We start from the raw sequence: 13,834 nt of genomic DNA, 5'->3' as shown, positions 1-13,834 counted from the left end.
TTTCTTTTGGTGGAAGGAGTAAGCTAGCGATTTCACTTCCCTGTCTTCCCCCTTCCAAACGCCAGCGAATTCTCTAGTGATATTTTAAAAAATTAAGCTACCTTTCCCCTGCTATTTAGAACTGCTGCTTACATTCCATGTTCCCAGATATATTTGGGTCTATTTCTATATGTTTATTGTTTCATTGCTCTGGCTATTTTTTTCTGTAGAACCAAATAGTTTTAAGAATCAAATTCTCTAACTGGTATTCTCAGTAGATTTAAGAAGACATGGTATTAAAAAGAATTGTCTTAAGAGCAGGACAGATGCAGAACTAAATTACCAAATGATAGGTTATGTTGGAGGCAAAGAACGAAAGAGAGAGGCCTGGAGAAAATTCAACTGGTGAGTTAGAAGATTAGCTGGAGAATTCTGAGAAAAATAAGGAAATGGAGGGTAGCTGCCGGGGTGGATGGATGCATAGTGCTAGAGAGAGAAGAGATTGCAGAAGAACCAAGAATGGACCGGCTGCAGTGGCTCACTGTAATCCCAGCACTTTGGGAGGCCAAGGTGAGAGAATCACTTGAGGCCAGGAGTAAAAGACCAGCTTGGTTAACATAACAAGACCCTGTCTCTATAAAAGAAAAATTAAGAAAAAAATTAGCTGGGTGTGGCAGCCCGTGCCTTTAATCCCTTCGGGAGGCTGAGGCGGGAGGATCGCTTGAGGCCAGGAGTTTGAGGCTGCAGTGAGCTATGATGGCTCCACTGTACCCCAGCCTGAGTGACAGAACCAGACACCGTCTCAAAAAAAGAACCAAGAATGGAAGGAAGAGGGGAAATAATCAAAGAAAGATAGAATAACATTTCCTCTGGCTGAAGAAAGACTCCAGTGTTGGAGAGTGAGAAGGGCTGCCGACAGCAGGCACCGTTCACCTGATTTCCACTCCAACCAGGCTGCGCGATCAGCTCTGGCTGAGTCCCCCATGACCTTTGTGTGGTTTAACAGAGGCTGCTCTGGGTTCCCCTTCCTTGGGCTCTGACCACCAGCTCCTGGCTCTGCTGGCCTTGGCCTCCTTCTCAAGGCCCCTTGTTTCCTGGGCTTCCTTGGTACCATGTCTCCTGTTTTTCCTCTTTCTCCAGGGACTCCTTCCTCTGCCCATGCTGACCAACTGGGTTAATGGGAACCCTGCTCTAGGCCCTGCCCCCTTCACCCCTTCTGTTCTTTCCCGGTGACCTCATCCTCTCCCCTCACCTCACGTGCCAGGAATCGCTCTCCGGGGCCCCAGGCCTGCTGTACTTCTGGTTATCTGCACTGAAAGTTTCCATGGGCCTGCCTGAAACTCAGTCCTGGTCCTCACTTCAGCGACTGTGAAGGTGGCACCTCTGCCTACGTTGCGGTCCTCGCCAGCAGCCTGTGCATCACCAGGACTCTGCCTGTCACCCCACGTTTCATCCGGCAGCACACCCTTTCCCCAAAGGGTGTGCTTTCCGCATCATGACTTTCCTCTTCTTCTTCGAACTCTCTAGAGTCTGTCTCTCCAACTCGGGCTCCGGCCTCTCAACTGGTCCCCTGGATGCTCTTCTCCCGGATTATTTCTCCACAAAGCAAGGCATTGGGTGGGTGACCTTTCCAAAATGTACATCAGATCACATCCCTGCCCTCGGAATTCCCCTTGTTTTCCTCTTGCTGCCGAGAAAAATGACTATGGTCTTGGTAGTTTAAAACAACAGAAATTTAATAGTTATATTCTGGAGTCCAGAAGTCTTGAAGTCAGTTTCTCTGGGTTGAGAAATCCTGACATATATATATATATATATATATATACCTATCTGAATAAATATTTATACATGTAAATGTGTGTATGTATATGCACATTTTATACTTACATAGATTTTAAACAAAATTAGACCCATAGTTTTGTTACCTGTGTTTTTGTAATGTATTGTTATAATTAAATTGTCTTTCACATTGTAATATTTTAGTGGTGTCTGTAGACACATACTGTGATTTCTCGCACTCGGCTGTATTTGGGCATTTTCAGGTGGTTTACCCATCCTCAGTAGACCTCAGTAGAATCGGGCTGTCCCTGAGATAACTCTCTATTCTGTGTTGTGACGGTCTCTTCAGAGAGGAGGACTCATCAGTCGTCCTTGGAACCAATGTGGGTGTCAGTGTGCTCTGTGGCTGGGGCATTTGTGCTTGGATTGTCCAAGGGTTGTCGTCTTTCCTTTGGATGTTTGTTCTCAGAGGCTGTGGCAAGCCGAGGCAGCAGCCAGCAGTGTTGCCTCTCACAGCCTTGGGTCAGTGTTAGCTGTGGATCTGGGTGGGGAGGAATGGAGAGCCATGGCGTCCAATTTTGTGCCGCCTCCCCACCCCAAGTTCTGCTGAGTTCCCAAGCACACAACTTGACTTTAACCTCTGTCTTCTCCTTCCAAATGTAGGCCTCTCCTTCCGATGAAAAGAGAAAGGAAGAATGGACTACAGCCACCAAACGTCCCTAGTCCCATGTGGACAAGATAAATACATTTCCAAGTAAGACGTTTTGCTAGAGTGTTTTGTCCTCGGTGACCAGTCCCGTGCTGGGATGTTGTGGGTGGACGGCAGCCGCTGGCAGAGGGCCCCCTACTGTATATCAGACTGGTGGGGCTCCTGCATGGGGGAAGGAGCCAAGCAGCTGAACTTGGACTTGTAAGAGCATCAGGGCTGCTGCTATAGATAAAAACATGTCCCGAGAGCCTGGCCTGGAGGTGAAGTAAAGGGGAAGTCAAGATGCAGAAATTTGGGGGCTCAAAAGATGTGGTATCCTGGAAGACTTCCAGGAGGAGGAGTTGGCTGGTGGCTGTTCGCTATCTTCTGAATATTTGTGTCTCCCCCAAATTCCTATGTGGAAACTTCACCCCAAGGTGCTGGTATAAGCGGTGGGGCCTCTGGGATGTGATTAGATCTAAGTACCCTTATAAAAGGCCAAGGGAGATTGTTTTTCCTCCGTGGTGTGAGGACGCAGTGAGAAGGCACTGTCTGTGAGGATAGGGCTGTCACCGGACACTGACTCTACCCTGACCTTGGACTTCCTGGCCACCAGAGCTGTGAGAAATGAATTTCTGTTCTTTAGAAGCCACCCAGTCTATGGTCCGGCAGCCAGAGTGGACTCAGACACTGCTCCCCGTCCTGTCCGTTGTGTTCCCAGGGAGTCCTGGCTGGGGTAGTGTGTCCCTCGGCTGCTCTGGGTCTGGCTAATGCCCTCTGAATAGAAGGGGACAATTTAATTGCTTTCTGTGCACTAAAGTCTCTTGAGCTCAGGCTTTTTGCTAATGTGACTGGGCTTGAGCCAAAATAGACCCTTGAATTGGAAGTTCCAGCATAAGATTTCTCTCTCTCTTTTTTTTTTTAGAAGGAATCTCCCTCTGTCACCTAGGCTGGAGTGCAGTGGCGTGATCTCAGTTCATGGTAACCTCTGCCTCCTGGGTTCAAGTGATTCTCCTGCCTCAACCTCCCAGGTAGCTGGGATTACAGGCATGCGCCACCACACCCAGCTAATTTTTTAATTTTTAGTAGAGGTGGGCTTTCACCATGTTGGCCGGGCTGGTCTTGAACACCTGACCTCAGGTGATCCACCCGCCTTGGCCTCCCAAAGTGCTGGGATTACAGGCGTGAACCACCGCGCCCAGCTGGGATTTCTCTATCTTAACGAAATATTTAATTTATCTGAGACTAAATTGTTGGAAGTCCTTAGGCACGCTTGACACATGTTTTGTGACATCTGACCATTCTTATCTCTTTGTGGACAGATTTCCCCAGGGACTTCTACCAACCCATGATTTTCTCTCCCGGTTTCAGATCTGTGTGTTCAAAAGTACCAAACGGCCTTTTGTCTTAGGTGATTTCGAATCACATTTTCCACAAATTTATTTCAGCTTGCATAGAATCACGCTGCTTTATCTAGGTTTAACTTGTCAGGATTTTCTTGGCATTTCCAGTGGGTTTTGACTCCTGGCGTGGTCCAAAATCTCTCCACTGAATGGGTGGGTTCAGAGAGGCTGAACTCCGCCACCTCTTACTTGAGACTAGACAAAAGCGCACAGTGGCCCCCTCCACCTCTCTCCCCTCTCATCCCACGTGGAGTGCAAAACATGCACTTTCAGATGAAACTTGACTTGTGCATTCTCAGGGTTGATGAGGGATTTCCCTGATCACAAAGGGGGTGAAATCTCCTCTCTGGCCACGTGCAGTAGAGCTGTACTCCCAGTGCAGCCACTTGGAAAACTTGGTGGCTAAGGAGGTCCAGTACTGGGCTTCAGAGGGGGAGTTTCTAAGGGTTTTTATTTTTTAATTTTTAGAACTGAAAAAGTATTGCCAGGGCCCAGAAGCCACCTCATGCCCACTTCTTGTCACTACTCCCCAAGGTGAACCACTATCCTGAATTCTAACACTCCATTTTGAACTTTATGTCAATGGAGTATGATCTGTGCTTTTTTGTGAAAGAAGCTAGACACAAGAAAAGCACATATCCTATAATTCCCATGAGTCACACACATGCGTGTAGTTGTGTAGTTCATTCACATTCTCTTCGCTGATAGTTTTCCGTTGCGTGGCTATTGCTTCCTTTATTCACCCATTCTGATGCTGATGGGAGTTTGCAAGTTTTTTGTTTGTTTGTTTGTTTGTTTTTTTGAGATGGAGTCTCAATCTGTTGCCCAGGCTGGAGTGCAGTGGCGCGATCTCGGCTCACTGCAACCTCCACCTCCCGGGTTCACGCCATTCTCCTGCCTTAGCCTCCCAAGTAGCTGGGATTACAGGTGCACGCCACCATGCCTGGCTAAATTTTTTTTTTGTATTTTCAGTAGAGATGGGGTTTCACCATGTTGGCCAGACTGGTCTCAAATTCCTGACTTCAGGCAATCTGCCCATCTCAGCCTCCCAAAGTGCTGGGATTACAGGCGTGAGCCACCGCTCCCAGCCACAAGTTTTTAAACACGTGATAAGGTCATGTCTATGAAGCATAAGTTAGTGTGGCTCAAACCTGTCTCATTTCACTTCTGAACAGCCTGGAAGCTTCTGAGTCTTTTATTTTTTTTCTGAGACAGAGTTTCACTCTGTCACCCAGGCTGGAGTGCAGTGGCATGATCTCAGCTCACTGCAACCTCTGCCTCTGAGGTTTGGGTGATTCTCCTGCCTCAGCCTCCTGAGTAGCTGGGAATACAGGTGTGCACCACCATGCCTGGCTAATTTTTTGTATTTTTGTTAGAGACAGGGTTTCACCATGTTGGCCAGGCTGGTCTCAAACTCCTGACCTCAAGTGATCCGCTGGTCTTGGCCTCCCAAAGTACTGGGATTACAGGCGTGAGCCACTGCACCCAGCCAGCTTCTGAGTCTTGTGAAGGCCTATCATTATCGTCCTTTCCTCACTCACAGCATGCTTGAGGGAGAAGAGGCCACAGCCATGCAGGAGAATCGCTGTCTGTGGGCTCTGAAGTGCTCGCCTCAGTGAATCCATGGCTTATTAACACCTGCTCATTCAGCTTGAGTTTGGGAGTATTGTCGGTAGACGAGGCCTGCCTCGGTGTCCTGGAGTTGCTCCTTACATTCAGCATTGTTCTGGGGTGGTGCTCACTCTTGACTTTGATCCTGGGGGAAGATGGTTATGGGGTGGTGGCGGCAGAACTCTGTGTGCGTGTGCATGTGTGTGTATGTACATGTGGACAGTTACCCAAAGTGGGGTGACTGAAGGCCAGGTGAGAGGTGAGAGAAAGAGGGAACAACTGCATTATAAGTGGCTTCAGCTGATAATGTTATACCTCTTCTATTTTTCCCCCTAAGAAATGAACTTCTCTTGCATCTGAAGACCTACAACTTATACTATGAAGGCCAGAATTTACAGCTCCGGCACCGGGAGGTAAGGAGTCCCCAGGGAAGGCCCTGATTGGCTAGTCCAGGGCTTGTCACCATGTGTCCTGGGTCTGAAGGTCCCTGAGGTCCCAAGAGAACCCTGCCTATCCTGCTTCTCATTTAGGATGCTAGTGAGAGTCCTTGGGGTTCTTTGGAAGAAGACTCCAGGCCCAGTTTTGTTCCAAAAAGGATGAATGTTTCAGAGATGTGTTCCAGAGACATTCCTGTAGAAATGTGGCAGGGCTAGCCCAGTCTCATGGGGGAGATTCTCCAGAGGGAGCGTTCATGAAATGACCTTTCCAGGTGGCTCCCAAGCAGACGTTCTCTTCGTTGGGCAATTCGGGAACCCCACCCAGTCCTCTGTGTTTAAACACTTGGGCCCAAGTCATATCACTGCAGTGACCTGGGCAAAGCACATAAGCTCTGGATGTTAGCACTTGGCCCGTCCCCACACTTGGTCATCCTAGGTTGCTTTTGTTACTCATCTGATTCCCATCCCGAAACTGAGCTTACTCATCCTGTATCCATTTCTCTAAAGCCTGTTATCAGATAGATGATGAGTTATAAAGGAGTCTGGTAGGGTACTTTATACTCAAGCGCCTGTGACTGATAAAAAGGTCCCTATGTGTAATGCCCTTTGAAACACATTTTCAGGTTATCAAGCTGTGGCGATTTAACCATAGAAACAGATAACAGATGGTGGAATTTCAGCTGCTAGGGCAGGTTGCTTGGGGACAGTATGTGGGATGTAGTGGCCTATTCTGTGTCCCTCAAACCACTCCACTTAGACAAAATCCTGTTTGGGGTTAAATTTTGACCTACAGTTGTGTAAAGGAATGATGCCCACCTTGAGCAGGGGAAGGCCGTGTAAATTGCCTATGTTTACATAAAGCCTTCCTCTCCCAGACTCCTAAAATTGTTTCATTTCTCTCCTTCCCTCTTTTATTCCTTCCTCCCTCTTTGAGGATGATTTTGGGGCCCAAGTTAGTTAGTTGCTCAATGGGCTGATGTCATTTTCACCTATGGGGCTTGTCCTGAAGATGTGTCCCATGACCCAGATCTAACACTTGAATAGCCCATAAAACATGGCTTCAAAAAGGTTTTTCTGAGACTAGAGGGAGGAGAACTGATTCTTTTAGGAACTGCCCTTCAAGCTTTTACTCATCAGCAGCTGGGCCATGCAAGATTTTCGTTCTTAAATAGCTTTCCCGGGTTATGTCCTATAGAATAAATGATTAAAAGTGCTTCATGATTAAAGGATTTCATAGTCATAAGCGAGTTCCAATCCTTTGGGATAGAACAACATATAAATGCCTCTAGAATGGTTTTACATTTAACGTCTAATTAGTCAGCAACCTTTGAGTATAAATTGGGGACGCCTGCAAGATTTATTCACCTGTTGGAGAGTTGTCATTTAGCCCGTTAGTTTATTACAGAACCTGGGACATTCTGCTGTTTGGAAATCTGATTAGCACAGCCTCTCCCAGCTCATGATCACTTGACACCCTTTTAAAGACAGCAGTTCATCTGCTAGAGGAGCTGGTGTTCTGTAGAATAAACTTCGGCAAATGTTGCTTTAAATTTCCTTCAACCACCAGGTTGGATTGCTAAACAGATGTTGTAGCTAAAGAGACATCATTTTCCATAGTAGGGGATGGGACGTAGCTAACTCCAGTTCTTGCTTCTGTTAGCAAGGCTAATCTCACTTATTTTAAGAAATGTATTCCGCTTTCTTTAAAAGTCATTAGGATAAAAAGAAAAACAATGCTTTTTATAATTTACACCTATGTATTTGAATTTCACAGCAACTTTTGTGCTGACCTGTGAGGTCAGCTTCAGGATCTGGAGTAGTTTACGTCAGAAAGTATCTCAGAGCTGGGGTGTGAACTGGGCAGCTGCCCCTATCCTGTGAATACAATCTGGGGGCCCCCAGCCAGGACATGTGAAGAATGTGTCATTTGTCCCTCAGCATGGTCTTGGCTTCTGTGGGGGCTTTTCTAGGCTCACCACTCTGATTGCTTTGTGGGCAGGAAGAAGATGAGTTCATTGTGGAGGGGCTCCTGAACATCTCCTGGGGCCTGCGCCGGCCCATTCGCCTGCAGATGCAGGATGACAACGAACGCATTCGACCCCCTCCATCCTCCTCCTCCTGGCACTCTGGCTGTAACCTGGGGGCTCAGGGGTGAGTGAGGAGAGATGGGGCAGGGAGATGACTGGGATGCTTGGGGGTTCTATGTGTTCTCAAGCACATAAATGCTGCCTTCTTCCAGCCAGCCCTGACCCTGGCTCCTCCTCCTACTACCTCTACTGCCCACCTGCCTTGGCCTTGGAATGAGGAACAAGGGGCAGATGTGGTTGTGATTGGGCCCCCTTCCTGTCACCGCAATCACTGATGAGGTCACAGGAGGGGAGCTGCTGAGTCATACGAGGGAAGCTGCTGAGTCAGAGTCCTCCCTTAGGGAGAACTCAGGAGTCTCTGAGTGGAGCTGCTAGTGGCTAGTGAGGCCCAGCCTGTATATTTCTAACAGGGCGCCCCATGCCCCAGCACCCTCCCCACTGGGACCACTCCTCATAGAATAGCCCCACTCCAAAGCATTTATGACTTGAACCTTCTGACCAAAGCTCTCTGAATCTTGGGGGAAACTAGAAGAGGAAAAGGAATGTCAGGCTCTGTCAGAGTCAGCCAAGCGAGATCAGCCAGGGGTCTGCTCCCTGCAGACCATACGGGGAGCCAGGGTGTGGTGAGATGGTGGTAGTCTAAGTTCCCACCAGAAGGGCTGGGAAGACCTAGTCCATCCCTCCTTATCCTCCATGGCTGAATAAGCCGCCAAATGCGCCGCCAAATGCCTCTAGCAAGGCGTGCCCTCTTTATTGTCTTTCTGGGACTTGAGTTTTAGGATCAAGTGACTAGCCTGGCTCCATCCTGAAACCTGCTGATGCTGACTGCCTTCGGCCCCAGCCTGGGTGGAGTGTGCTCGCCTCTCAGCCAAAACCACAGTGACCTTTTTTTTCTGGTTTAAATGAAAACCAAGCCCTCTCTGTTGGCCACATTGAACATTCTGCTAAACTCCACAGCCAAGTCTATGTTTCTCTACAATTGAGAGAAACCTACTATGTGGCCAGCCCTGGGGCTGGTCTGGTTTCTTTCCAAGGGGATTTAAGGAGGAAAATTGTTGCCCACCCCATAGGCGCTAGGATGTCTGGTTAACGTTCTTTGGTTTCATCTAACTTTGCAGGTTTCATGCTCTGCTTTTCAGCACTATCATCATATTTTTGTTTTGTTTTGTTTGAGACAAGGTCTCACTCTGTTTCCCAGGCTGGAGTGTGGTGGCTTAATCACAGCTTACTGCAGCCTCAACCTCCTAGGCTCAAGTGATCCTCCCAGCTCAGATTCCCCAGCAGCTGGGACTATAGGTGCACACCGCCCCACCCCGACCTTTTGTTTTCTGTTGCCCAGGCTGGAGTGCAGTGATGTGATCTCGGCTCACTGCAACCTCTGCCTCTTGGGTTCAAGCGATTCGTGCCTCAGCCTCCTGAGTAGCTGGGATTACAGGTGCCCACCACCAAACCCAGCCATTTTTGTATTTTTTGGTAGAGAGGGGGTTTCATCATGTTGGCCAGGCTGGTCTTGAACTCGTGACCCCAAGTTATCCACCCTCCTTGACCTCCCAAAGTTCCGGGACCATAGGTGTGAGCCACCATACTGACCCTACCTGGATACTTTTCGTATTTTTTGTAGAAATGGGGTCTCACTATGTTGCACAGGTTGGTCTCAAACTCCTGGCCTCAGGCAATCCTCCCACCTTGACCTCCCAACGTGCTGGGATTACAGGTGTGAGCCACCATGCCCAGCTGTACTTGTTACACTGTACTGTATTTGTTGTTATACTATACTGTATTATTGCTGTGTTTGATTTCCAATGGCCAAGCCCATTTCACAGCCTGACTCTGACCCCCAGACTATTCTATTCCCTAAGTGAGATGATTTTTAAGATTTCGTTTGACCCTGCGGCCTTTGGTTTGGGCTGCCAAAGGGTCCTTCAGTCTGCCTGCTTCTTCTCCCTTCTCTGTGGCATCAAGCTGGTCTTGGTTGACTCTGCAAAATACTTTGGTAGAATTTTCAGGAATGGTAAATGATGTCATTTAGATGTCAGCTATAATACAGTGAATGCCTAGACTACTGTCTTAAGAAGGATCCTGAGGCTGTGCGTGGTGGATCATGCCTATAATCCCAGCACTTCGGGAGGCTGAGGCGGGTGATCACTTGAGCTCAGGAATTCAAGACCAGCCTGGGCAACATGGTGAAACTCTGTCTCTACAAAAAAATAAAATAAGAAAAAATAAGGATGCTGAGACCGGTTCCTGCTTCAGCGAGAATGAGGGCTTTAAATCAGGGAGTGGGAGTCGCTGCTCTGGGTGCCAAGTGTTCACATTCCCCAGAAGCTCTGACCAGGTCCATTCTGTGGTTCAGAAGTATATGAGTTAAATTATAATAGGAAGTTCTTTCAGATTTTCCATTTTAATTGTCCCTCCTTAAAACGATCGTCCCCAGAACATGAGGTTTATCTCTACTGGGTCCCAGGGAACCCATGCTCTTCTCACCATGGGTTGTTCCTAATTGGTCAAATATGATTCTCCTTTCTAGCCAAATCCTCTGTTGATTTTGGATGTTTTTCTGAGCTGCTCCCTTTGTCCTTTTTGGCTTTGAGAAGTTATTTGCCAGTTATGGTGGCAAACCAGGGTCTCAGCTTGGACTGCCTACTTGTAACCCTTTCTTCAGCTTGGATGAGGACTCCATCCTTGCAACGCTGAGAACACTGTCAGTGTCCCTTCCAAAGCTGCCCCTGCCCTTGTTGTGGCCAACCTATTACTTTCCATTCCTTTTGAATGCCAGAAGCAATTATGAGTTATTTCTTCAACAGCAATGAGTCTAAACTGGAATCTTACCCTGCAAAACAAATGGCCATTATTAGAGTTTTCCAAGTAAGCCATAGAATCCATACATGCTTAGAAGCAGTGCAGGCAGCACGTGGGTTTTGTTCCTTGGTATTATCCATCCTGGGCTTGATGAATTGGATGGGTGTGTTACTGCAGTTGCTGCAAAAGAACATCTTCTCCCTCCAGAACTCCCCCTGCCCCACCCACTGCTTGACCTGGGAGCTGGGCCAGCCTTTCACGGGATGCTCCGCGCAGCCCATCTGCACCCTTCATCACCTGATGTGTGCCAGTACCCAGCCTGGCACTAGCAAAGTGCTCCCCTTTCAGGAGTGGGGTCCAGCGGGTGTGGGGGCATCTCTCCACAGGGGTTAAACTAGTCTCCCCCCTCCCCTTTGTCTTCTGCACTCCCAGAACCACTCTGAAGCCCCTGACTGTGCCCAAAGTTCAGATCTCAGAGGTGGATGCACCGCCGGAGGGTGACCAGATGCCAAGCTCCACAGGTACATGTGAGTGGAAGGTGCTTCCAGCTAGGGACCAACTGTGTGAAGACCGCTGTGATAGATGTTGTAAACTGTTATTTATTTTTGAGAATATAAAATGTATATGGTTCAAGATACAAAGGGAGAGAATTAAGTCACCCACCTCATCCACCCACCTAGAAGCATCCCAAGAACATCCTTCGTGGGATAGTCCATGCAAATATAAGCAAAACACACTGACATGTCTTTATGGGTGGATGTAGTTTCTTTCCCCCTCCCCTCCTCTCCCCTCGCCTCCCCTTCCCTTCCCTTCCCCTTCCCTTCCCATCTCCCTCTGTCACCCAGGAGGATGCAGTGCAGTAGTGCAATCTTGGCTCTGCTTCCTGGGTTCAAGTGATCCTCCCACCTCAGCCTCCTGAGTAGCTGGGATTAAAGGCATGGGCCACCATGCCCAGCTAATTTTTGTATTTCTAGTGGTGATGGGTTTTTGGCATGTTGGCCAGGCTGGTCTTGAACTCCTGGCTTCAAGTGATCTGCCCACCTCAGCCTCCCAAAATGCTGGGATTATAGGCATGAGCCACTGCGCCTGGTTGGATGTAGTTTCTTTTCTTCCCCTAGTTATACAAGTGGTAGCATTGTGCAGATCCCAGTTTTTATTAATCAGTTTATCTGGGGGAATGTTTCCATATACATTTGTAAAGAACTTCCTTATTCTTTACAGCTCTGCATTCTTTCACTGTATGGAAAAAGGATAATTTATGTAATCACTCCCTATTGGTAGACATTTAAGTCATTTTCAGCCTCTGCTATGACAAACGAGTTTGCAGTCTTATACATGTGTCATGTCACACATTTGTCAGCGTGTAGGAGTCTTTCAAGTGGAATTTCTGGGTTTAAGGCCATATGCATTTTTAATTTTCATAGATATTTCAGTTTGCAAAATCTTTTTTATGTTACATGGATTAAATGTATTTTAATAAGAGCAGATTAACCTACTTGTGATTAATGTCAATATTTTATATTTATACACATACAAGGATAGAAATATGCCATGGGAACCCCACATATTTTTAGATACATGTTCTGTTAAACATTATTTTTTCTAATTTTTTATTGTGGTAAGATATACATAACATAACGTTTACCATCTTAACCATGTTAAGTGGTACAGTTCAGTGGTACTAAATGCCCTCGTAAGGTTGTGCAACCATCACCACCATCCATCTCCGGAACTCCTTCCATCTTGTGAAACTGAAACTCTCTACCCATTAAACTCCCAATAACTCCCCACATCCTTCTCCCTTTAGCCCCTGGCAACCACCATTCTACTCTCTGTCTCTGTAATTTTGTATGTACCTAGAATGTACTTACAGTGTACCTCAATTATATGTGGTACACTTACATGAGGTACACTCTAAGTATCTCATATAAGTGGAATCATTCAGTATTTGCTGTTTTGTAATTGGCTTGTTGCACTTAGTGTAATGTCATCAAGGTTCATCCGTGGGTAGCATGTGTCAGAGTTCGTTTGTGGTATCTTGTTAGCTCTTATATCATGCTTATCCTGTGCCAGGCACTATTCTAAGTGCTTTATGTATACTAACTCATTTAAACCCTCAGCAACCCTCTGAGGTGGGTGTTATTATTATCCCTATTTTATATATAAAAGCACCGAGGCACAGAGAGGTTAGTGATATACGGCAATCGTGGAGCAGGGATTTGAACCCAGGGAGTCCGGCTCTGAAGTCTGTTCTCTGAACTTTTCCTTGTATAGCTTCTCTGTAAATTCTGCATTATGTTTTTCCCCCAGCAGAAAATATTATTTGTATAAAATATATATTTTTGGAGACAGTGGGTGCTGTAGCGCTGGCCACAAATTGGGGACCATGTGCCATGTCCCAGGTCCAGACAGACAGAGTTCATTTCCCTCTCCTCTCTCAGACTCCAGGGGCCTGAAGCCCCTGCAGGAGGACACCCCACAGCTGATGCGCACACGCAGTGATGTTGGGGTGCGTCGCCGTGGCAATGTGAGGACGCCTAGTGACCAGCGGCGAATCAGACGCCACCGCTTCTCCATCAACGGCCATTTCTACAACCATAAGGTAAGGTGGACAGGGGGACAGGGGAGGGGGAAAGACCTCTTCGTGGGTAGATGCCACCTCAGGGCTACAGCTATATGGTGGGTGGTGTGGATGCCTGGGAAGCCAAGTGTTTGCTGCTGTTTAGTCTTTGGGTTGTGGGTGGGCTGCAAGCCCTGCTGGCTTCCTGAGGGCTGAGGGACCCCAGGTCAGAAGCCTCAAAGTCCCCCTGTGGGTTCCCCTTAAGGTGATGGGTGAATTCAGTGGGGCTGTACAAAGCAGTCCCTGCTGTAGCCTTGAAGACCCCATAAACGCAGCTCATCAGTCTCTCCCAAGAAAATCCACGTGTTACCCTCTTCCCGCACACTGTGCCCCCAGCTGGTGTATGGTCTGGCTTTTCCCGGAGCTGAAGCAGAGCTGCAGGTCTCAGACCTGGGGTGTCAGTGCACCACCCACCCCACCCCAGCTTGCTG

The 13,834-nt window shown here is 47.7% G+C and overlaps 1 protein-coding gene across 14 annotated transcripts in view; it reads left to right on the top strand.

Moving 5' to 3' along the window:
• The window catches only part of RASSF2 (Ras association domain family member 2), a 38,405-nt gene that overhangs the window by 14,488 nt on the left and 10,083 nt on the right, over positions 1 to 13,834 (top strand). For 8 of the 14 annotated variants that reach the window (XM_514496.9, XM_009436757.4, XM_009436756.5 and 5 more), the window contains 5 exons: positions 2,422 to 2,512; positions 5,798 to 5,873; positions 7,897 to 8,048; positions 11,216 to 11,304; positions 13,225 to 13,385. In XM_514496.9, the coding sequence (XP_514496.2) occupies positions 2,454 to 2,512; positions 5,798 to 5,873; positions 7,897 to 8,048; positions 11,216 to 11,304; positions 13,225 to 13,385 (537 nt within the window). In that variant the 5' untranslated portion in view covers positions 2,422 to 2,453. Of the gene's footprint in view, positions 1 to 1,506; positions 1,597 to 2,421; positions 2,513 to 3,371; positions 3,478 to 5,797; positions 5,874 to 7,896; positions 8,049 to 11,215; positions 11,305 to 13,224; positions 13,386 to 13,834 lie in introns of all 14 variants that reach the window. The other 6 variants (XM_063802995.1, XM_063802996.1, XM_063802997.1 and 3 more) reach the window with 2 other exon arrangements.

The sequence above is a fragment of the Pan troglodytes genome, chromosome 21, assembly GCF_028858775.2.
Source record: "Pan troglodytes isolate AG18354 chromosome 21, NHGRI_mPanTro3-v2.0_pri, whole genome shotgun sequence".
Classification (NCBI taxonomy): domain Eukaryota; kingdom Metazoa; phylum Chordata; class Mammalia; order Primates; family Hominidae; genus Pan; species Pan troglodytes.
The sequence above is the reverse complement of the archived record's forward strand: the minus strand, read 5'-3'. Positions and strand labels throughout refer to the sequence as shown.